Raw genomic sequence first — 26,720 nt, forward strand, 5'->3', positions numbered from 1 at the left:
TACACCACAAGCTGAATATTTCAGCCAGATATTTGTCACCAAAATGGCCCCAGAATCACAAAGTGGTTTTTAATGCTCTATTATGTTACCCATGTTTCTGTAGTCAACATCAGATCTAACAAATCAGCATTGTTTTGAAGTGACATGATAAAACAAAAAGTGTTTGTGATAAAACTAATGAAATACAATCTGCTAAACCACATATTTAATAGAATTAATAATAATCAATTCTAAGAGACATTGACATGAGTTATGTCTCTTGGAGAGAGCATGTGATTGTATAAAAGTACTCAGAAAATATTTTCTGATTTACTTGCTATACAACCTGTACTGCTATTATTAGCAATGGATGCACAGACAGACAACTGCTGTTAAAAATCAAGCCATACAGCTGGACATCTTAGGATGTCAATGTATATCGAGACACATTGCCAAAATCCACATAATCTCCTTTATTTCATCTTTATACATTTTATGCCATACACATTTGGAGCAGAAGACAAAAATGAAAACATGCAAATTTATGATGGGCCCATTTTTTGAAAAAAATAATTTCTTTTGAAAAACTAGAAGAAATCCCCAAATTCACAGGTGTCTTTGTATTCTTATTCTTAAAATATGCCACACGCAAATACATTCACAGTATTTTGTGTAAATTAGCTTGAATTGTGGCAGCTTAAAAAAAACACACTGCACTAGATCAAAGAAAGCAATTATTTTGATTTTCACTTAAAATAACAAAAGCTTTTAAATTTTTCTATGAAAAACAAAACCTACTTTTAATCATATGTATATTAACTTCACCAAAATTAATACAAACCTTGGTATGTTTTTCAAAAAGCTCTTCCTGATACAGTGAATTTAACCATGATAATTTACTGCATTAAATCTCATTATATCTGCTTACGTAAGTGTGAGTAATATAGGGGAAATCACATAAATCCACAAAAGAGGCTCCAAAATAATAAATAGCTATTACAATATCAATCATCATTGGTGGTTTTTACTTTCATCTTGCTTTCTAGTTAGCTGTCTTCCTTACACTGTCAGTTCAGTTACAATATTTCACCTACACCTCACAATATGTCAAAAGGAAGTAGACTCATGCTGTGAAAAGCTGGTAATTTTATTGGGTTCCTCTACCTTTAAAAAATCTGTTACTTGGCCAAGTCTGGTTTCTGAGATCCTTTTTTGCAGGGAAATTGAGGCAAACATTTTTATGTTGTCTATGGTGTCTGCTCACAAGAAGAAGAATTTATACACACAAGGATCATTAGTGCAGGGTTGCACCCATTAGGATATAATAACCGTCAGCTAGGACAAAAAACAGATCAGCATCATGCATTCAAACTAACAGGCACACATAAAAATACTTGCCAGCTACATTTCACATACTAAGAGCATTGTTTCAAATATAAACTTATACCAAAGGTTTTTAACATGCTAACTTCAAAAAAATTAATCTAACAGATTCCCTGCTGCACAGATTTTTCACATATTCTGATCAATTAAAAAATGTAAAGCAAAAAAAAGCTGAGAATTTAAAGCATACTGTGTGCAGTGTACATACAACTTCAGAACTTAGAGTTTATTGTGAAAAATATACTTACCTCCTCTAAATAAGCTTAAATACCAACAGTCTTAAGGCAGAATCTGATATACAGCCTCACTACTACTAAACACATTTTGGCTAAATCAGGATTTAAGTCCTGCTGATAGAGCTTACATGTACTCCCCAGTATCAAACATTTTAATGTGACAAAATTAGACTATGAAATATGAAGAAATCACCTTAACTGCTCCCAAATAATAAAACAGAAGTACATTATTTAAATAGAAGGTGCTTGCCAAAGCTCCATTTATTTGACTTGGAAGTACTTAGCTGTTTTAGGTACTGCATTCTGTTGAATAAGGCTTGATTTCATGGAAATATGCAGCCCATCATTGGGAAACTTAAATAAAATTGTGACCGACCTAGTCAATTAGACAATGACTGTTAAATACTTGGCAAATCTCCCTGTAATATCCAAATCCCTCTGGTTTACTTCTGACAAATTGATATGTTATCAACTTATTTAAAGGTTTTCTCCAGTATTAATTGCCATGCAACCCCAAAAAAATATACGTAATAAAGAAGCACCATGGGCACAATGGAGGCTTAGAAGACTAAGAAAGCTCGAATCCTGCAAGAAGTCTTGAACAAAAGATTCTGGCACTAATGTTAACCTACCCACATGCAATGGATATCCAAAACAGATTAACAAAAATATATGTTGCGAATTTTCCCAAAAAAAGAGAAAAACATTTAATTTTAAATAAAATAGTTTTCCAACTTCTGAGACGGGTATGCAGCTATCTTTATACTTCATGCATAGTATACAGAATATATAGAATACATACATGTAATATTTTGGGTAGGTGGGAAAGTCACAAAACTTTGGAACAACAGTTTAGATGTGCCATAATGCATAACTTGAACCAAGACAATGCAAACCTATTTATAAACTTTCTGTGTGCTCCTATTAGAGCAATCCCAGGATGGCCAGAAATATAGTACTGAATCAGAATGGTTATTAGACTGATCATTAGTCTGGTTGGGTTAATCTACAGTTCACATTCTTCCAATTTTTACTCCCATATGCTGAAATGAAGGGGAAATCACAAAGTTGAAGGCAAATAGTCAGATGCTTCACTTTTAGCATTAGAAATAATCTCTATGCTAAGGATAAATGTTAAGTTCTCCCCTTTTCATAGAGGCTATATTCAGTCAGCATTGTAGTGCTACAGCACAGCTACCATGGTTTTGGTAAATGTAGCAGCAAAGTCTGCAGCTCTTCTGGGGGGAACATACTGCACTTTACTACCACAAAGGGTGCAAAAAGCTATTAACTGTGCATCTGATGTGATCCACCACATCTCAAAGACTTAATATCATGGAAAATACACCAGCATATATACCAGCAGACCATCTAGGTAATGCGCTCTGACAGCAACCAGCAATATTTGACAGTGAAATATTTCCCCAATGTAAAGAAGAAGAACTTCTGGTGCTCTACGATTTTAGTGGCAAAATGCAGGTACTATGAATGCAGGGAGGGATTTGGGATAATCACTCTTTTGAACATAAGACATCTACATTTTTTCTACATCCTATTTTCTGTAACTAAAAGTTTTTCATCTGGGCTGCCACACAATTTTGCCAGGTAACTCTTGAACAAGGATCTCAGTAGCCCATGGAAAGCCAGTACAGATGACATACGCCGCAGAAAGGAGTATTATTATGTGTTTTCCAGTGCACTGCTATTGCCAGCTACTATTTTGGAATTGTCTCAGTGAGAGGAATATTGCCCTGTTAAAAGCTGGGACAAAGACCCACACAGTATTTTCACATACAGCTATAATCAGCATTTCCCATTACAAACAAAATTGAAACACCTCGCTGTAGAGCAAGTTGTAGTATTTCAACAGCAAAACCACATTAATAGTGTTGATCCACAAGTTTGTCTCAAGTTGTAGTATTTCAGCTGAACAACGATAAGAGAAGACAGAAATGCATTGATATGAAATGGAGATTACTTCTTTAAGTGGGGATGCTTACAGCATACCTAAGAAGTGATGTCTGCTATTCCTCATCTCCTTTTATAGAGGTTTTTAAAAAATGTAGATAATCAGCCTTAAAAATAATCTCAAATCTATGCACAATTTGATTACAACTATTTGTCTTTTCAATATACAGATCCTATATAGCATATTGAGTCAGACAGATTTTCTGCTTGCTTCTTCTGCTCAGGAAATGAGTAATATTAATAGTGGTCTAACAAAAAACTTTATTGCCCTCACCAGCACCAGATTCACCAGTGCTCAGAACATTGAAATACCTGGATTTGTTCTCTCCCACTGTAAAAAAGCTGAGCCTTAGGACAGGTGCAGCATGACAATGTTAACTTTCCCTGTGCATCATTTAACACCAACAGTACCCAAAATAATTAATTAGTTTTACGCTGTCTTGTCCTTAGACCGTACTCAGAAGCAGTATGGGTATAAATTTATCTACAAAGGATGGACTTCATTCTCTTAAACAAATATGTGTGGGAGATCCCCCTCCTGAAGTGTGGTGGCTGGCGCATTATCAAATGCAAACTCAAACATCTGGATGCCAGATATGATCACTTGCTTGTTTTGCTCTGCTGAGTTATCTACAGAATATGCTGTGAAGCTATGTACTTTGAATTGAGAGGATAATCCTGTGGATGCAGAAATCTCACACTATTTTAAAGGAAGATGCAATTTTTCTTGTGGTTACTCTTTTGTCTTCTCTACAATTTTGCATGCATCTGTATGCACAGAGCAGTTCATCTGAGAATTTCTCTACCTGCATTCTATAACTGCTACCTAAGGTAGACTAAGCAGTACATCACACATAGACCATACATTCATTTGTACATGACTTTACAACAAACATGGTCATAAAAGTTTGAAATAAAAATTAGATTTTTTTTTCATTTCTGACTTTCTTTTGCTTCAGACTTCTACATTCTCTGTTGTAAGTGGTCGAACACCGTTTTTCATGTACTGAATTATGCCATGGAAATTGGCATGAAAAAAGGGATGAGTGCTTAATCTGCAAGCTTTTAGAGGTACCTCTTTGCAACTCCTCTTTAAAAAAAAAAAAAAAAAAAAAAAGTTGACATTCATGACCCAATGATCACATGCTTTTTTTGGTTAGGTGTTGTCATGCACCATTTAGCCTACTATGAATTTTTTCCATCCAGTGCATTGACAACAGCAGTCTTTAAATAATTTGTCTGCTGGGAGGCAGGACTGCCCACAGATTTAAATTACACAAAATACTATGAAATAAACAGACATTAAAAGAGAAACAAGCATAATTCTAATGTTTTTTTCAGAGTAATGTACATTTCTAAAGGTCCCCTCTACAGAACAATGTTTTCCCTGAGTTTTGTGAACCGGTTTTTCATCCTAGATAGTCTCTGAACATAGACTTTGCTTAGAATCAGTCAGACTGCCTTGTTAGTATATTTTTTAGAAGTTCCACTAATGGTATTCCCAAATCCTGATGGTAGCTCCTAGCTGTTTCCATAGGCAAGAGGCAGCATATCCTATTGCTGTCTTGAGCAACACACGTGGTGACAGGCCAGTCATTTGCTACCTCAGACAAGAAAGGGCGATGAGTTCTAAACTTTTCTTCAGTGACAGCATTGGTTTTGGTGTCTTTCTTCTACCAACACTCTAGTTTTCATTAAACTTCTAGTACTACATCAGCTGCATCTACAACTGCAAGTAGTGTAGTCTTAAAATGGATGTGTAGACAGCAACAGTTCACACTACAGATGTTTCAGGGAGCTCTAACTATCTCTGATCTTATCCTGGGGAATTTAGAGGCTGCTATACATGGAGACTGATGGCATGCCCCTAAAGCAAATCTTCTCATTTAATTTGATTCTGAAGCATGTTTGTGCACTCTGAGACTGCTCTGCAATGCAAACACAGCCAAGCAGACAACTGATACATGTGATTCAAAAGTGCACTGCTGCCTCAAGTTAAAAATGCTATTGGATATATACCTGGATATTTGGGTCATTATGGTTTCTCAGAATTGGTATAAATTGGCCAGAATATTTCAAAAGCTACACAAGTACAGCGAACAACTGAGAGAGATAGAGATGCTCTATTTCAGCAGAATATCATGGCATGGAAAATAAAAAGAAAACTAATCTCTGAAGATTCTTAAGAATATTACCCAGTTTTTGTAATAAAGCTTCTATCCTATCCCTGTGCTGCTGACACTTCTGCCAGCAAATTATTTAGACCTTTAGTAATAGTGGGTTTTTTCCATCTCATTCTGATACCTTTCACACAATACTGGCAGACACAAAGTTATTCCTTCTTTTCCTTATTCCTCTGCATCCCAAGAGACATCTGTAAGCCCTTGTGCTTTTAAAGTGGTAGATGCTCAAAGGCTCTTTTGAAATTAATAATAATCAATGCCAGCAGCATCTCAACACCCTACCCAGTATTTGCATGTGATGGAGGGAAAACAATAGCAAAAAAGGAGACATCAACTTGAGTTGTTCCAGCAGTTGTTTTAAATGGTGAATATTTTCCTTTTCTTAATGTGAAAAAGAAATAAACAATATCCTTGAACAATATCTTTTTAAATCCAGAACATAAGCAGACTCTCAATCACCCCAGTGTTCTGAAAAATCTGTATTTCTCTACAGTTGTATTGGCAAACTCAAATAATTTCTACCAGTAATGGAATTTACAACTGACTAGCCCTATGCTTTGAAAAATGCCATCCAGTAATTCTCTTTCTGATTCTTACATGGTAACATCAGTCCAGGATGTACTTCTTATACTGTTATTGAAGCAAAATGTAAATATTAAAAAATACTGACTGCATGCTTGAAGTCTGAGAGATTTATGCATAAGCCCTCCATTTAATTCCTGTTGGTGGATGACTTGCTTTAGAAAAAGCAGGGAACTGCAGGGGAGGAATATGAAAACACTGTACTGAAAGTGTTATGCCAACTCTAAAGGTACAGAAAGAGTTGTACCTAAATTTGATTCTAGTTTTTAGGTGAAACTTTTACATAAACTGGAATGTATTGGAAGAATGATTCTTCTGGTAGTTTAGGAGACTATTCAATACACATGCTGAGGGCTATGATAAAATATCTGAGGGTTATGATAAAATATCCATGCATAATACAATAAGTGTGAGAAAAACACTTACCTTGTTGAATATCCTTCATCTCCAAGTGCAAACTCGATATTAAAATTCCTACAGTTTGAGATCGCTTTCCATCCAGCAATTTGATAATCTAGAAAGGTGATGCAAAATGATCTGAGATCAAGGGAACACTCTACAAAGGATTCAGCCACTTTTATAACAGAAGCTAATTTGCGAATTGACAATGAATTTTAAGAAATGAATTTTAAGACTGAATTCTCACCAGTTCTACCAAAGAACATCACCTCTTACTTGTAGGATGCTGTTACATAGGAAAAGAAAAAGGCACATCAAATATTTATTCTGGAATATGCTTTCCCCCCACCTTTTTCTTTAAATGACAAATATGAACTATTAAAGACACTGAGTACACCACAAGTTCCTGAGTTTGTCTGGTAGTTTACATTTCAGTGTGAACAGGCTTATGTCTATTTTTTTCAGCAAAGAATCAATTCCTGACCAAGAAGAATTGAAGAATTGTCTTTTTATGTCCTCTCAGCACTACTTCTGGAACACTGGGCGCTACTCAAAGTATTTCTTTTGCTCATGTCTGAATGTGCATATTCCACACTGTTGACACTCCACAGGGATTTCAGGATTTTTTTCACATTTGGGTACAGATATTTGAGAGTATAATATACTGACATTCAGACTGTAATACTTTCTGATGAGAGTTTAGGGGGAGATGAAGAAAGGAGGAAGAGAAACCTTTATGTTATTTTGGCTGGTTGAAATTACTTATAAAGAAAGGGATCAGTGTTGCTCAGATGTTACAAATGTAAAAACTTATTTCTCACAATGTCTGGGATATTGGTATTTGTAATTTTGATTTATTTCATAAGAAAGATATGACAGGAGCACATCACAAAATGCAATACAGACACAAATTCTTCAAAAATACAAAATGTTCTGATCGAAGCAGATGGTTTACTTCATAGTGTTGATGTACAAGAACTATCAAAAATACTAACTCCTATGCAAAACTAAAACTAATAGCTATGTTTTTCCCAAAATTTATATTTTTCGTATTTGAATATTTAATCTATATTTCTCCAAATTTAATTTTATTATTTAAATTAAAGGTGGCGCTTATATTTGGATATTTAATCATAGTAAGAACTTAAAAAAATCATTATTCTTGATTGCTAGAATGCTTTTATATAACTCAAAGACAGTTAACTGACAAAATTTATATTAACTCATAAAAATGTTTCCTGTGTTTTATGTGATTTACAAATACTTGCCTATGAAAATACTTATTTAGATAGTAAACCTTCTGATTTTTATGAATTCCTACAATTATCTGGAGTACTGAAACGGGGTAATACATGCACAAGTTGGAACAAATGCTCTCTTTAACAAAGATCTGACAGACATTTTAGGTCCCTCTTGTACGTACTCAATAATAAACTTATGCTAAAGTAGATACTGCATATTTTCTGCCAAAATTTGAAAAAATCTATCCTGAGATTTTTTTCTGCCTATATGTACAGCACATATGATGGATATCAAGAAATTAATACTGTGGAAAGTGTTTTGTTCAAAAGACAAAATAATTCAGGCTCTTTATCTTGTGAGTACACAAGCAGACAAGATGATTTTGCTCCAAGTTACCTTAAATGAACGCTGTGGAAGCATCACATCCTGCTGACTGATTCTTCGGAGCAAATGTAACTGCCTGGTTTATCACGGTCATCTCTGAAGCTTTACATGAATTTGCTGAACTCCACAGCACATTAACTTCTTACAGGGATAATTACAGGTTTGAGCAGTATGCAATTTGTACAGCATTCACTGACCTCCAAGCTGACCTTGTTCAGAGCAAATTCATAGGTTGTCATAAACCCCATTAGACATGCCTAGTTTGAGGCAAAACCTTTCCAGACTACAGCTTTTGTAGACAATATGACATTTGAAATCATTCCACTGAAGTATTTGTAAGTGCTACTATATCCTCCAGACATGATCAAACTAGCTCATATCACTAAGCAAGACCTCACCCCTAAACAATTTGTGAGAAAATCCTTAAAGAAAGCCCTATATAATTTTAAAAGTTAAACCAGAGATTAATGATTTGAAACAGCAACTGACTGTATATTCACTTGCATTTTAGACAAACGTACACATGGTCACAATTACCAGGCATCAAGCTAGATGCAGACTACCTAAAGTAGCTTCAACCAAGTAACTGAAAGCTAATAATTAATTCATTAGAGAGCAAAAATGGAGGACCGTGACGACAGAATAGTTTACATTAAGCATAAACCTACTTCAAACCCATAGTTATAATGCTAAGTATTATACTGAAATTTTGTCATAGATTTTTAGAATCAATGTGGAACTTGAAAGATTTTGCAGTTAAAATATATAATCAGTAGTAAAACAGAGAATTAATTTTCAAAGACACTAACTTTGTCCCAAATGATGGTTATTCTGTCACTAAGGGGGAATTACATATGTGTGTGAATTCCAAATAGAAAGGAGACACAAAAAAATCAACACTTTTTCAGTTCAGTAAAAACATAAGGCAAATAAAAGGAAAGTTTGTAAAGACTGTGTTGAACTATTTAGTCTATGCTTTTAAAACACAAATCACTGATCACTTCTCAGCACATTGGGACTTGCTTGTAGCTGGCAGTGACAGGTAAGCAGCTACAAGCCAGCTGATGCTGCTGTGCCAGCTGGTGGGGTTTGCCAGCTGCCTGTTGCTCCTCCAGACTACAAATGCATTGCTGTAATGGATGTAGCATCTTCTGGCTTAGTGACAAAATTGTGATGGCTGGTGATAATTCCTTTACTTCACTGATCCATAGCATTTTTTGATTTTTGCTGGTTTTCCCTATTTTTTAATGTTAAGTTAGATGATTTGCTGTACACAATTGTCGCATCTACATATTTCAAATCTTTGTAATCTAACTAAAAAGTGAAGATATACCAAAGCTTGAATACACTAATAAATTATTCTGTCATTCCCATTAGAAGGTGTTCCTCTAATGTAGACAGAAATTTATTTCATTAAATATTGCACAGCAGACTTTACTGTTCTGTCGAACTGCAACGCCTATATTCTGTCCAGGACACTTACTGGTGCTGAAATCTGAATAGATTCAGTTTACTTTAGTGATTAAAAGTTAAATCCTTCCTCCTGGTGGTGCATGGATTCCTTCCATAATATTTAAATTTATTGAGAAAAGCCATAAGCTAAAAAGCTGTCCTGCATATTACAGCATTTCCCTCCATTCCCACTCACCAACTTTTACAGCAAATCAACAGCCTGGACCCATGTTTGGATTGCTGAAACCCTGTGCAAACACAGGAAGAATATTCTGCACAAGAAGCCAAAGTATGTCCCTCAAACCATTCTGCATAAACAATCCAAGAGTTACCAGTGAAATTTCAGAAGCTTAAGACTAGACGTTATCTCTCATATTCCTACTCAAGGGAGAGCCAAATTTAACTACGTTTTCCTTAATGTGGGTGAACCATAGCTTTATATTTTTTAAAGTCTATTTACAATTTTATTAGCTTGAAAACACCACTACTTTTAGCCTTTTTCTAAAGTACACACAAATGGCAATACATCACGTTCAAATAGGAGGTGTGAATGAGCTAGTAAGAAACATTTCTCAATGTCTTTACTCCTATCAGAACTGTAAAAATTAGACAAACCACAAAGTAGACGTTCACCCTGTGGATAATTTCTATATTTGACATGACTTCAGGGCTTTGTGATAAACAAGGAATGCCATTATTTTTCTCAGAACAGCATAAAATATAAAAAGAAAGTGAGAGTGCCTCGGACGAGCATGCGCTAGCATTTTAGTACTTCTGCTTAAGTTTGAACACTGTTTATTATCTTATGCAGACAGCTGAAGACAGTCATTGTGTTTCACCCCTGCAAAGCTTCCAACATTTTCTGCAATATCTGCCCTTCTTGCGGAAACACAAAATTTATTAATTGTAATTCCTCATTTAGTTAGATGGACAAAAATCTTGCTGACAGGCATATCCCTTTCAGTTAAAAAAATGCAATTCACTCAAAATATTGACACTCTTCGTAAATGAGAACACATGTTAACAATTATGTGAAGTCTGTTAGAGATAATAGACAACAGAAAAGCCATTATCTTTAATGTCCTCCTGCGTCTTTGAAATTATAATCATTGCACTAAAGGGCCAAAAATGATTGATGGACTTTCATTTGGAGCATACACCTGACACAAATTACTTGACATTTGCTCTTCTTTATTTTTTGCAAGATGAAGACAGAGTAGCATCACAAATATCCAACTATCCTGTTTCTTGAAAAAGTATAGAAAATACTTGAGTTTTTGAGGATAAATTACTAACAAGTGCTCAAATATATTGGAAAAACTAACACAACGTCAAAATATGTGCTAAATCTAGCAAAAGAGCTACAAAATACACATGGAAAAAATCGCAGCAAATATATCTTTTTTAAATATCTCTTTTTCAAGATTTCAGAATATTAGGTTAATATATAATGAATATGTCTTCGATTTATTTGATTCATATTCAGGAGCTAAGGGACTTTTGTTTTCCTCCAATAATTTGAACTTTTCCTGCTGCAGATTCAACCACTTCAGAAATATAAAATAACTATGAAATAAATCCCACTCCTTCTGTATATTATTTATCCACCTAGAGTCTCTGGGAACGTCAGCAATCATCTCTTCTCCATTTCATGGACATCAACTCCAAACATTTACTGCATTACATTACTTCATATAAGATTATAATGCATCTAGTCTCAATTAAAAAACATTTTATGAGAGAATAATTATATTTTTAATGTTTATATATCTTGCACAGTATTTTGTTCTAATACTGGGACATAACTAATATATTCATCTAGCCAGTAAATTCTCCCAACCAGAATAAACCAAATTCTATTGTCAAGACATAATATCAAAGCCTCAGAATACTAATTTCTATCATTATCTATATAATACATAGAACATTAAATGAAAGATTGCATACATGCAGAGAAAATAAATGCAAGAACAAGAGTTTCCTGCATTATTTCAGAGGGTGTACAATTGGAAAAAAACCTTAAAGTTCTTCCAAAGGTGCTACATTTTACAAAGGGCTTCAAGATCAAAGAAGCATGAGCAGCCACACAGTTTGCAGAGCTTCTAAGCCCAGATAAACATTACAATAAAAAAATTCCAGTCTTATGTATATATATTTGTGTACTAGAAAGATACACCCGACCTTTGCTTAGCCTATATGGGATTTACATTGTATCACCATCAAGTGAATGAACTATATTTTTCCAAAATAAATTATTATATTTCTAAAAATAAGTAAAATCACCTTTTATGCAGTCCTTTAAGTTGCATTACCATTGCTGCTAAGATTCCTAATTTCCATTCCTTTCTTCCCCCACACACTTATCAGAAGCCTCTAGAAATCAGTGTAACCCAATAAGCCATTTCTATCTGGCATGAATGCAACAAATTTGGGAATCATGAAATATTTTTGAAAAAAGTACAGCCAGCTGTTTCAACCCATATGACAATGGGCAGAAGGTGAACTTTATGTCTTTTAATTGATTAACAGAATCAAGATGTTGAAAAGGCACTCGAAATGTCATTCTGCACAACAAGACAACATTTCTGCACTTCAAGATAGTTATCAATTATATGTGTACCACTCTAAGCAAACTTTCCTAAAGATCTGCAAATACAGAAACACAATTTCCCTAGCCAAAATTTTTCTGCATTCCTTCGGTATCCTTGCTCTTAGAAAGCTTTTCATAATTTTTCTTTGTAGCAGCTGCATGCACTTGATTACACTTATACTGTGTGTCCCAATCAACCTTCTCCTTTCTAGACTAAACAATCATAATAATTTGATTCTTCCCTTAGAGACTACTTTACTTTTCATTATTCTCCCTCTTCTTGACTCTTTAGTTAGCAAATTTTTAATGAAGGGTTGTAGTGCCTAAATGTAGATACAGATCTTAACTGAGACATGGCTGAGTAGTGTCTTGCAAGCAGTACTTCTTGATCTGTCAGAGTTCTGCTTTTCATTTTTAGTATTACCATGATTTGACAATTCATATTCCTCTTGTGAGCCACTATAATGCCAAGACTCTTTCCGCTGAACTATTACTAGTCAGTTAGTCAGCTGTACCCCATCTTATTTTTTAGGTAGCTGAATATTCTTAATCATATTAACCTTGTGGTTAATTGCATTAGCTTTGTGCTTATTTTTGTCTGTCAGATGAGATCTCAGACACATGAAAACCTTGTGAAGGATCTATTTCAGTACATTTGAAGCCTCTCACAAATAGGTGGTGGCTGCAGAGCTGGCATTCTGCTATCCAAGAATTAAGTGAAAATACAAAGTAACTACAACCAGCAGAGAAGTCCACAGAGTCCCCAGTGTATTCTCCTATTTTGACAGTGAGTATATATACGCATGAATAGAAATATTATTGATGATATATTGAAATATTATTGATATATTATAAATATTTGTTTTACAAAACATTTTATTATACTGTAATTATATAATATATATGACTATAAATATATATGTATATATTCATATATATACTCAGAAGTTTCCTTTCTGAGCATAACTTGCCAAATGGTACTGGAAAATAGACCAGCCATTCCATTTATCTTAATCACAGAATCAATCAGGTCGAAAAAGATTTCTGACATCAAGTCCAACCTATGACTGAACGCCACCACGTCAACCAGACCACAGCACTGAGTGCCACAGTCAGTGATTCCTTAAACACCTCCAGGGATGGTGACTGCCACCTCCCTGAAGAGTCCATTCCTAAGGCTAATCACCCTTTCTGTGAAGAAATTCCTCCATGTCCAACCTAAATCTCCCTGGTGCAGCTTATATAGGACATTTAGACATTTCTGGCTGAAAATGGCAGGTGTCTATCAGCTGCAAGTAAAAGAAAGCAGAGCATACAGTGAATTTTTTAATCTGTATTGCCATACAGTGTCTACTACCTGGAAAATGGGTAAGAACAGAACTGAAATTTTTACAGGCTTTCCACAAAAGCATTCATTTGACAGCCTAAGCATACAGATTATTCCAATTGGTTTCACAAAACTAATAATTCTGAGAATAAACTGAGTAATATTGTTTTATTTGGAATTGCAAAAGAGTTAAATGAGAAACAATTACCCTCTAATTCAAAAGATAAAATCTTAATTCCAATTGAAAAAGTAACTTGACTGTGAGGCACTGATGTAATTCTCATTCAAGAAGCAAAGTATTGAACAATAATGTTTTAATAAGCGACCTGCACCATCTATTGGTCTGTCATTTCCCTCAAAACCAAAGAAGCTGAACTTAGTTTGTGTAAGATGCTATGAAATAAGGCATAGTTTGTGCAGAGAAGAGGGTTAGTGTAGGGAGTGGGTCAGTCTTACCAGGTATCAGTAAATAAAACAGCTTAATTATATTTCAAACACAAACTACAGCTTCACTGCTGTACCTATAACTTGCTCTGAAGGCCTTTTTAGTGAACATGAAAAAGGAATTTGTAAGTAAGTACATAATGACACGGCATCAGTTAAATCTATATGATAAGCCTCATATAAGATTTGTGTTTCTTAATGTCTGTAGAAATCATCTTTAACCAGACTATACAATTTCCTATAATGTGACAAGGGTACCATTTTTAAGATCAGACAAGCAGAAATTTATGTACTGAAGCAAAGAAAAAATTCCTGCTAAAACCCTAGTAGATATAATTGTTAGGAAAAAGGCAAGAAACATTGAGAGCCAAAAGAAGCATAAGAAATCAGAAATGAAACCAGTCAAACTGACAATTTTATATTGACCTACAGGAGTTCTCTGTTATTATCTACTAATAAATCCTCCTGTAAGTAAATAAAATGCCTCTCTACTACTGTAACATTTGCAGCCCACCAAGACTGACCCACTGGAGCCAGCCTGCACATATCTGGGCTTTCAGAGAGACCAAGAAAAACACAGGACCATCTAAGAGGGCCAACTGTCTCTAATAACATTCAGCTGCTACTACAAGCCATTTAACTGAGAAAGGTGAAAAGACAGGATACACGAAAAGAAAATGCTTCTGTACTCAATGAACATTTTCTTTGAATTCTAAAGGTGGATTAATTTTTAATTTTTGATTTGACCCAATGATAGAATTTCACACTACTGACCACGACTTTGGTAAATTCTCACAGAAAATCCTACAGTTCCCATGGTTCGTAACACCATCATCACATTCCCACTGGTTTTCAAAACTAAAGACATGGTAATAGATATAATTTTGAATTTATTTCTAAGGGGGTGTACTTTTGTATTTTCCACAGTACTTTAAAGGAACCTTTTTAATTTCTTTAATTTCAGTAAAATACCCATTGTCTTAAAATATCTTATTGCCTCTAATACCAAAGCAGAATAATTAAAACGTTGATAGAAATAAAAAGGATGTCTTGGCATGAGAATACACTGGTTGCTCACGAGAAATAATGCATATTATTATAACAATATGTTCTGGAAGTACTACCCAATTCAATTTTGGCTAAGCCAAGAGAGATCACTAAAAAATCATGCTGCTCAAACAAGTAAGTTAGTTTGCAAAGCAGCAAGGAAAGAGAAAAGCATAATTTCATCTTTCAGTATACAGGCCTAATTTTGTACCTGGTTTGCTGTCACTCCCTTGGAGAAGTAGATATACTCCCTTAATGACTGAGATTTTGAAATACAAAGGCAACTACTTTTGCATATTAATTCCCCATAAAAGTTACAGTGATTAAATACTTCAAAGTTCTTTAGAAACCTGTATTTCCTATTATATAATTCTTTCTGAAAAAAGGTAAATTAATGAAATGTAAAAATAAATATTAGAAAGAAGGCATAAGATATGTGAACGAATTGAATTTATGGATACAGCTGCTGCTACATATCACATTCATTTCAAGCATTTGCCAAGTAAGATATATAAAAATATTTTTTACGGAGATGTTCATGCCCAACATCAGTCTAATATTTGAAGGACTGTAACTATTATTTCTTTGGTGTGCATTTACAAATGCCAGTATGTCCTCATCCAGGCCCCATTTTAAATTATTTACTTTTTGCATCGCATGAATTTGAGTTCTATAAATTCTACAGCCTTACTGATACTTCTCATTAGCTGTTGCATTAAGACACAATACAGGGATATTATGATGAAAGATGTTCTGAAAGATCTGAAAGCCCCAACATGTATACATATTTCATGCTCTATGTATTATAAAATTGAAGGTAGCAAGCACAGCTCACATGCAAAGTGCCCTCTTGTGGTTCCAAGCAGGCCAACTCAAAGAAATTTAAAACACAATAAATGTTTCAGTAGTTTCTGATGTATAATCACACTGGTTTAGGAAAACAGTATTGATTATTATTCAGTCTAGAATTTTTCTGGCAGTAAATACTACTAATGGCATTTGTTTTTCCCATCTGCACGTACCAATTGGCAAGTGCCAGCTGCCTCTGTAATGGATCATGTCTAAATGCTATGGCAATGACACAGCTACTGCACGTAGCTTTGGCTATCAAGGACGTGATTGTCCTGCCCCTTCCTGACACAACTCCTTAGCTATATTGGAAAAAATTTGGCATTCCTTATTTAACATTTTGCTTTAAATTTCATTTTTCTAACAAAATTAATCTCAGTGGAAGAGAGGTTTGCTGGAGTAACTAAAGACAGGCATTAAATATACGTCAGTTCAATGGCAAATAATGGCCAAAATACTGTCACTTTCAGATATTAATTAGAACTTTAATTCTGTTCTCCTGTACAGTATTTTTTTCTACCTCATTAGGATGGGGAACTTTCATTAGCAAAGGTAAAAGATTTTCCAAGGTAAATATTAGCCCTGCATTCTCAAGCAAAAATTTGAGATTGAATCAGCAATCCATAGTTTTCTTTCTTGCTCATTCACAAAAAATCCAAAAATTAAAAAGGAGTTTACTCAAAATGAAAGACTAAACAGTACCACACATAAAAACAAACAAACAAACAAACAAACAAACAAAAAACCCAAAGAAACAATAAATACCTTTTTGGCCTTGGTTTTTTTTTCATAAGTCTCTGATAATGGTTTTCTTTTTTCCTGAGTGGTGTCTTTGGAGAATAAATATTCAAACTCAGTAGTGTCAAGTATATCAGGTTCTTCCAGTGATTCCCATAATGTTGGCATAGCAGTTTTCCTATAAAGGGAAAGGTAATAATAAAATTTCAAAACCTTATGAGAAACTATAATAGATCTAACCATAATAGATGAAAATCCATGATAGATTTAAACTCAAAGCAACACACAGAGCATTCCTTTCCTATACCTTGCTCTTGTAAGGAGTTAAAAGTTTCCCTATGAGTTTTAGTTATTAGTTTGAGCTACTTAGTCCATGCCTGCTAGCCTATGCATCATTCGCATTGCACCGTTCTTGGTGCAACAACGGCAGCTTGTGCAAATACATGTCAAGAGATTTCTGCCACTTCAACTAGGATTAGAAGTACTCTAATGTCAGCTTTTTTGAGAATTTCCCAGTAATCTATCTAGACCTATAAAAATAAACAATATCAACAAATAGTGAACAAACTTTATTCAAGCACATTTTAAGTGTGTTTGGGGAAATTTGTATAGGACCTGATTTACTTCATGTTATCCACAGATGTTGTATACTCATATTTATCCTTGTTGTAGTTCTGAGAAACTAGAGTAATTATGTGGCTTATATTTGGGAGACTAGCCAGTATTCTTCTCCATTCAACCAACTGCAAATTTTAAATGTGGATTATCTTTCTTTCTCTTTTTGCCTTCCAAGACCAGATTTAGTTTTGGATCAGCTGGGAGCTTGTTTACACAATCCTCCAGTTTTATCTGGATTAGGGGAAAATAATAGGTAGTGCTACAAACATTGCACTTCAATTCTGAAAGGGCCTTGTTTCAAAATTTTCAATTTCAGGAAAATATGTGGGACAAAACTTCTGAGTGTTCTTGTCTGTTCATCAGTAGAAGGTGGGACCACATCTTCCAGCAGATGTCACTAAAAGGCAGTGAAATTATTTGCAACTAAAAAAAAGTGAAGAAAACCACTACAAAATACAAATGGCTGATGTCACTAAACATAGATGTAATATGCAACAAAATTGAATACCTACCAATTAAAAGGAGTCAATTTTTTTTCTCAAATTTAGGATTTTTTTCTACTTAATACTCAACTGTCTATTATCATGAATGTTTAAGGAACTTTTCATGTTTTTTATTAACATCTGCTGATGCAGCATATTCTATGTCACAGGACATGCTTAGAGCTCCACAGCTTCACGCTTCCTGATATTTGTTGTTGTGTTTGCAATACTGAAGAATGAAGGATTCTTTCTGGCTCTGCAACCAGAAGTCCGGGACAGGTTCTGATCTGAGCAGCAAATCCTTGAAGAAATTTCCAGTTGTAATACAGACCATGAAAATGCTGGACCATTACATCTGGTAACCAGCAGTTGATCAGAATGCTATGAATTATCCCTTACCTTGCAAAAACTTGGTGAACCAGCACTGTCTCAGAAAGAAAACTTTTATTTAATTGATTCAATGGGAAGAATTTCAATAAAGTTTATTTATGGACTAACTATTTATTCACTATGAAACAATTATGCCAAAGAAATACTGGGAAAGTTAAAACTAAATGTTCAAGACTCCTGCTCCAAAATATTTCAATTCTGAAAAATTCCAATTATTTTTAATTCTGAAAAACTAAGACTATACAACTGACATTTCAGTAATTTCCCTGTTCTTGTCAAATATTTTATATAAAATATTGACATCTTACAATGTATTATTACACCAGAATAATGGTACTTTCTCATCAACATAAATTCAGAGCTGTAAAGTAAAATAAAACTCATATTTAAATTCACTTAACTGCTATGAAGATATTTACTTCAAACATATTTAAATATAATAAAGAAACCTGAAAATAAAATATTATACTACATTATTTAAATAAATACATAATTTATAAAAATCACTGTTACAGAATAAATTGTTATAGAATAAATAAACTATAATAATTTCTAAAAATTAACAGTATATTATATTAATAATATAATATAACAACAATAATATAATAATAAGTAATATACTGTGTGTATATACTGTATAGCACATATTATGATGCATTATGGCTATAGTAATATAATTTAGCTTATTAAAATATTTAAATTTAGCATCTTGGTAACTGCTGCTAGGCTAACATAATTTTGAACACAGATAATAATGGTTTGAACTTTAAGATCCCAATAATAACTTAATTTCATTATTTGCATTAATACGGGACCTGAATTAAGGAACAACTCTTCATTAAAATAAAATAGTCTGTGGCACTTAAGCATCCCCCAAAAATCCTTTTTGATCCATGCCTCCTAATGAGCTCTGTATTACAGTAATAAACACAGGAAGGAAAGTCAGTATCAGTCAAATCCAAAAAGAGCAGCAGAGTAACTGTGGCAGTAAGGTACTAATGCTGGTTCAGAAAGTGTGACTGGGAGAACTGCTTTTCTCCTGTCAGCTAAATAAACAGGTAGCATAAACAAAGACTGTAGGATAATTTCAAAAAAACCTGGCCAAAAACTGTTTATTTATGCCTGTTCACCAAATGACCCCTTCCAAACTAACCGACAAAACAGTGTATTTTGTAGTAACTTTGGATTTCAGGTATTCTACTGGAATACTGTTATAGAACCACAGAATTACCTGGGTTGAGAGAACCTTGAATATGATCTCATTCCAACCCCTTTCCATGGGCAGGGACAACTCCACCAGACCAGCCTCTGCAGGGCCCCATCCAATCTGGGCTTGAACACTTTCAGGAAAGAGGAATCTGCAGCTCCTCTTGGAAATCTTTCAGCGCCTCACCACTCCCACAGTAAAGAATTTCTTCCTTATACTCTACCCAAATCTACCTCCTCTAATCACAGATTTTACTGATACTGGGAGTTGCCCCAACTCAGTACAAGATCTTGCACTTGGACTTGTTTGCAGTCCCACTACTCAAGCATATCAGGGTCCCTCTGGATGGCATCCCTCCCTCAAACACATCTGGGATTCTATCCCTGCCCTACATCACAGTAAGGGGGATATTCTTTTCAAAATTTTATATCTATTTTTTTAAAAGCTGTAGAGATCTCTATCAGTACTGAGACTTGTCCATAATGGACACTTCATGCTGCAGATTGCTGAGCTGCATATATTTACACATATGCTTTATTCTTCCTACTCTGACAGAATTATGCACAGAGGTTAGGTTCCAGTTTAACTGTTTCCAGTTTCTAGAACTGGAATCACAGAGAAGGACACAATATAGTTCTCTGGAGAATGGATCACAAAGTGACTGGAAAACAAAAATGAAACTAAATTCTCCCCTGACCAAACTTTAACATTTCAATTCTAATGCAAACACAGACTTAATTTTAAGAAAATAAAAAAAATCTTTCTAATATCTTGGCTACCCTTTTACACTTTAGTGCTAAATCTGGGAAGCACTCTGTCACTATAGTTATCCATACAGTGCTTGCATTATTACAAGAAGAAGCCCAAATAAAACATGCTTTTGCTATGATGCAAAAAGTTTTCATTTATAATACATACAATTTTAATTTAAATATGACATTTTAGAACAACTTCTTTTTTCAGACTTCTAGAACCGATTCAGGTTTTTTTCTAGAATTATGTAAATTCTATGTCTCTACACTGACCTGTAAGCAGCAGCTCAAGTCCAAGTAAGTATATTTTACCTGTTATCTTGCAATTGTATTCGTGTCCAGTACAAAGGCTTCATGGGACGGCCAGGTTCAATGGCAGGTTTTCGAGGACCTTGGTTTGAAGATAAAGTGCTATTAAAAAACAACCCAGGCCCAGGAGGTGGAGGGGGTGGAGGTAACCCAGATCCAGGCAGTGGAGGAGGAACAGGAGGTCCCAGCCCTGGAAGCGGTGGGGGTGGCGGTGGTGGTGGTGCTTGAAAATTCCTACAGCCTTCAGAAAGTGGAGGTGGCAGCGGTGGACCAGATCCAAACTGAGATGTCAGTGAAGCTGGACCCATTGGCAAAGGTGGTGGTGGAGGAACTACAGCAGACAGTGAAGAATCAGGAAGGGGAGGAGGTGGTGGTGGTGGTGGAGACAGCATTTGTTTTGGTTGACAAGACAAGACACTTTCTGATGACTGTACATTGTAATTGTCCTTATTTTCACTTTGGGCAGATATACTATGTGTCAAAGAAGAAATATTAAGCTTTTTGGGTACTATTTGGTTATTTTTCACAGCTCTGTTTTCTTCTTCACTAGGCTTTATAAAAGTTTCTCTGTCAGTCTGTATACATACATTTCGGTATGCCTTTGGTGGGTTATCATCTTCAGTAGAAACACCAATATCCTTTGCTTTTTCATTTCTTCTGTTTAATTTATTATCAAGTTCATTCTTCAGATGTGCAATGGTTTCCTCAAGCTGAGCAGTTGAGACAGCATGTTCTCCACGAATATGGAATACCCTGAGTTCAAACTGAGACTGCAGAGCAACAAGAAAAAAACATCCTTAGTGCAAATATTTTTTTGAAGTGTTTATTTCGTAGTCTGTTAAAAAATCTTCACATTTGAACTATGTTCTTAATCAAAGTGGGAAACACTTCTCTTTCCCAGTTCTGGGAAACTGGACAATAACTAATCTTTAAAGAAATGTAAGCAGGGTGTCTTTCAACAAAATATATTTTGTAAGGAAAAATCCAGAACATCAATTTGGGCAAATTTTAAGTTGCACTTTATCTTTAAGCAGACTTACTGGTTTTTAACTGAATGCAATAATTAATGGTATATTATGGAAAAGAGGTAGCTTTTTCAAATGTTATTCTATTTAATGACATTAGTTAATTGCTTATTTCATTTCATATATATGTCATATATACATATATAGCGAGATAACATGTTAGGAAGTAAAAAATAGATTAAACACAACGGAGGTTGAAATTCATTCAAGTTAAAACATTAAATAAAATAATATCTTAATTTATTAAGAGTTATTATCAATAAAATTCACAGAGGTACACATAAATTCTTCAAGTTTATCTCTGCGATTAGATTAAAATTTCATTTCTTCCAGATATATTTTAATCTAGAATTCAGGAAAATAAACATTAGAACCAAGAGAATAAAGACTATTTCACTGGATAACTAAGTAAGTAAGGAAAAAACCCCCACTTTTCTTACTATATATCAGAAAGATACAAAACATTTGGCACAGAAATACCTCCTTTAAAAAATCCAATGCAATCCAATACTGCTATTTCAGGTTATCAAGTCCCTACAAGTTATTTTCTGTTATGCCATGATACTATCAGACAGCTGGCTGATATTACCATGATTCTTTGCAAGGCAATGACTCCTGAAAGAGAGTTTTTCATGGTTCTTCCAGGATCCCTCTACAAATATTTTGAAATGAAGTTTGACTAGATATGCAAACAAGATACTCATATTTACAGGAGTATGATCAGCTTGGATTCTAATCCATTTTGTAGGATAAAATCCAAAGTAAACAATCTGAACACACTGGGTATAAAATGCTCCTTTACACTGGCAAGTGTAAAGGTGGGAAATCAAGTTTGAAGTCTTACAGAGAGAATCAAACAGATTTACATTGGAAACAACCCAATTTTGGTTAGTTTTATAGATGACTCAGGACAAATATGTATAACAATACATTTACTTAGCTTTCTTGCTTTTCCTACTATTAATCTATTGGCACTCATCTTCATTATTAGTTCAATTCAACTATTACAAGATTTTCTGCCATTTGAATTGCTCCAAAGACATTGCCTTTCTTTTTAAACTTGGCTTACTGATCCATAAATGAGCTAATGAAGTAACCTAAATTCCTTGCCTTAAGGAATTTAACTGGAGTTTTTTTTATCATAGTACTTTGCTCCTATTGGACATCAAAAGCTCCCTCACAGAACAATCTACTTTGAATGTTAAAGATTTTCCCAGCAGTAAATCTGAAGCCACCTTAAAAACACACTGTAAAAGAAGCACAGTATCTAACAAAACTATTTATTATATTTAAATGGGCATAAATGCAACTCTGTTAGTATTATAAGCATCTCCAAATACAGATCTCCAGTTTTAATTTACAATATAAAATTGGCAGTTTAAAGTCAAAATTATATTTGAGGTGAAAGAATGAAAAGCAAGAAAAAGCATAACACTTGCATGTTTTCAGAATTATTTTCTATAACTTGAAAAAACCCTATAAACAAGAATTAAAGCTAAAACCACTAAGCATTAGTAATAACAAAAAATAAGTAATATTTCTATTTAGTAATAAGTAAGAAACCAATTTTATTTTAATTACTTTTCATCTCAAAGTAAGTCTTCTTCACCAAAGTAAGATTACCTTATATACCTATGATAGTACTTTCAACAAGTGTCAAGAACATGAATATTCATATGTGCTATTTTATATATACATGCATAAATAATACATACATATTCTTAACAAAAGTCTGCTTCCTGTAAAATATTTCTTAAAATGAGATAAAATGCTCTAAAGTCATATGATAAATCGAATGGAGAGCAAACATAATCAAAATATAGTAGTTGGTCACAACTATCTTAGGCAAGATGAAATGTAAAACTATTTCAGCAGGAAGCAAGGTATTTGATGGAGGGAAGTTATGGGCAGAAGGCTGGAGGAGCAGAAGATAATAGAAAGCAGCTGAAACTAAAGCTTATATACATGAATGAACATTATTTCTGAAGAAGGGTAGAGGATTTTGAATCCTATCAAAGAAAATTTCTGTAAAATTGCTGTATAAAATGAAAGCAAGACTACAAAGAACAATGTGGGAGATGTTCATCAGTAAGCTTTAGATATATTTCTTTTCATTTGAAAACTGCATTTGCCACTTTGCTGACTGGTATAGAAGCCTGGTTGCTTGCTTCCCAGCAGCACTCATTTGAGAAATCTGGATTGTATAGCTACATTCAATACCAAATAAACTATTGCAAGGAACATATTTCTATTCCCCTGACCATTTCATTTTCTTGCAGCAATAATCTGCTTTTTCAGAGAGTATCAAATTAAGCCCTCAAGCCCTGGTCTATTGAGGTTCTCTGGCTTTCCATTGTATCAGTGACTTTTGCCAGTCAGCCACTGACATATTACTGTCTCTCCTGTACACACACACAGAATTGATACAGCTGCCTAAATTTCCATGAAAGTAGATATATATTTTTCCCAGGTTACTTCTACAAATACCATATTTGAAGCATGAATGTTTCAATAAAGCCTTATTACTATTTTTTCTTCATACTGCTAGCTTAAAAGAAAAAGCTCTAATGTGCTGAAATCAGATTTCAATCATCAATTTGAAAGTACCTTGTGAGTATCATAAGTCTAATTCACACAGCAATGTGCTACTGAAAAAAGTTTCCTTACTTTGGCACAATCTTTCTTGCATTAATTGTCAATAATAGGCAAATAATATTATGCTATTAAGCTAAAGTACATAGTCAAAATTCAGAATTCACAATAATTTTATCAGACAAGGAAACAGTATGAAAATATACGTGCTGCAATTCAAGAAAGAGGGCTGCAGTGTACATAGCCACAGAAGGGATTGATCAGTGGTGTGGCAATTCTATGGGGAAAGGATCTGCAAAGGACAGCACATCACAGACTCATTGAGTCAACTCTGTATTAGGATAAAAAGAATTGTCATATGCAAAAAAAGTAATCTTTGTGCTTTATTCAGTACTAAAAGCTGTGTGTTTTTTCAGTTTAAGAGAAATTCTGTCCCTGTGTTCATGACTACTGCTATTGAAATTCGGGGCAGCTCATTTGGTCTTAATTTTCTACGTTAAATCAACAATGCCTTTTGTCTCCACCTCACCCTTACTGGATAATGCTCCCCTTGTTTCCTTAGTTCCCTTCTGCTTCCACGGCTGAAAAATACTTTCAGTGAACCCTTAAATTTCCTTTGCAAGACGTGATTCAGCTTGAGTATTGTCAAATGCCCTTTTCTATTCTGAATTCTAAAACTGGCCTTCCTGACTAATGTACCTCATTTTCCTTTTTTTCTTCCACAGCTCTCTGCTTCCACCCAATACCCATTTTGAAGAGGCTGAATAAACAGGCAGTTCTGTCTATCCTCCTTGATAAAATGTCTTTTGCCTCCAAATCTGCTCTTGCTTGAAATGCAGGCTTTTTTGCACCTCTGATTCTAACTAAAGAAGGTTCTTGTCTATTTTGCTTTTCAAGACTCACTAGTGCAGTTGTACTTAAAAATCAGTTTCTTGAATTTGTCGAGATTTGTCTGGTATCTGCCATTGAAATGGACAGGATCCATTTTCCTTGGGTAAAATCAATTCATCAAGCAAGTGATGCCAGCTGGCTCTCAGATCCCTCAAACACAGACATTTATATTTAAGTTTAGAAGGCCTGTGTTACCCTCTGCCTAAAAAAATTACTTCTGTTAATGGCTAAAATAAAAGCCATCCCTAAAAAAATAAAGACCTCTCTTTACTAAAATACATGAAAGAGGATTATGTAAATATCCAAAAATACTGATAACACTGTAACCCGGAAAACAACAGGAGTGCTTGGATTGGCTGTCTAGTGTCTTCCTGTTTTCTCCCTTTACACCCAACCCTCTGGTGTATGTCTCCAGTGACCTCCTTTTGGCACCTGCTAAGTGACTTGACACAACACAGAGAAAAGAGGCAAATTATATTTTCTGACAATGCCAACAACTCAGCCTTGGTCCCATGGGACCTAGGAAATGATGAAGCATATGCTCAAGAAAGAAAAATTCCAAATATTGAATCCATGTACAATACTGTCATTAACCATTAAAGTATTAGATGACAAATCATAAATTAATCACAAAAGAAAAAGACTAAATCCTCTCATTCATGTAACCAACAGGTTGTCTAAATGTCTTTGGAATTAAAATGTGGATTGACATGGACAAATCTCAATACCAATGTGACAGCTTTTCACTGTGCTCTGATATGTGAGAGAAAGATTACAGTCTCATTTCATATGGTCAATATAGTAAATTACAGTCAATTAAATGTAGTCAACTGAAGTACATTTTTTGTTGTTTCACTGCTTTATATAATGTGATTTTATGTGAACAAAATCTTTTAACCATGACACAGAACTGCTCTAATATGAAAAGCTGTAGAACAATTTGTATGTATGAACACAAGGAAAGTATAAATTTACAGCCATCTACATTCAGAAAACAGTTGCTAACTTATTAGTCCAGACTTACTTGCATCAAAAATGTTTAAAAATCCTGAGAATTTTAACAGTAAATCATAAAAAAGTTCCCTAAAATACTGTTCAGAACAAGCAATATGCATAACTTTTGCTTTGAAACTAGCAAGTTCATGCTCACTGTCAATGCCTAATACTTTTTCCCAAGTGTTTACAGTGTAATTCTACTCTGAAAAGTGACTGTGTAAAAATGACACATATTTAATGAACAAAGCTGTGCTAGGTATATCAGAGACAGACCTCTTCTTTAACTGAGAAACACACACTTTTACAAGTTTTTATTCTAATTAGGGTGGAAAAATAACATATTAGGGAGAAAGTGAGCTTGATTTTATTCCCTTCTCTGACTTTTATACAGTGATTGTTACATCTAATTAGTTACTTATGCCAAGCCATGAAAATAAAAAAAAGTGGGAACAAAGAAGACACAAAGTATCAAGGGATATAGTTAGGAGATGTGGCTATTTTCTAGAGAGAAGGATATTAAAAAAGAAAAAGGAAAAAAAAAAAAGGAATAAAAAGACAAGAATTACTGAGTTACCAATTAAAAGCTTTTTTTAATATATTTTACAGCTTTTTTTCTTAATAGTATTTTGGCCATTCAAGTAGTGTGCACAGAAAA

At 34.3% G+C, this 26,720-nt stretch overlaps 1 protein-coding gene across 6 annotated transcripts in view; it reads right to left on the reverse strand.

The window, feature by feature from the left end:
- The window catches only part of FMN1 (formin 1), a 168,468-nt gene that overhangs the window by 62,755 nt on the left and 78,993 nt on the right, over nt 1-26,720 (reverse strand). For all 6 annotated transcript variants that reach the window (XM_014267834.3, XM_026793155.2, XM_014267824.3 and 3 more), the window contains 3 exons: nt 20,565-21,331; nt 16,831-16,981; nt 6,758-6,845 (listed from right to left, as the gene is read on the reverse strand). In XM_014267834.3, coding sequence (XP_014123309.1) covers nt 6,758-6,845; nt 16,831-16,981; nt 20,565-21,331 — 1,006 coding nt within the window. The remainder of the gene's footprint in view (nt 1-6,757; nt 6,846-16,830; nt 16,982-20,564; nt 21,332-26,720) is intronic.

This window comes from Zonotrichia albicollis, chromosome 6 (assembly GCF_047830755.1).
Source record: "Zonotrichia albicollis isolate bZonAlb1 chromosome 6, bZonAlb1.hap1, whole genome shotgun sequence".
In the NCBI taxonomy this organism is placed as follows: Eukaryota; Metazoa; Chordata; class Aves; order Passeriformes; family Passerellidae; genus Zonotrichia; species Zonotrichia albicollis.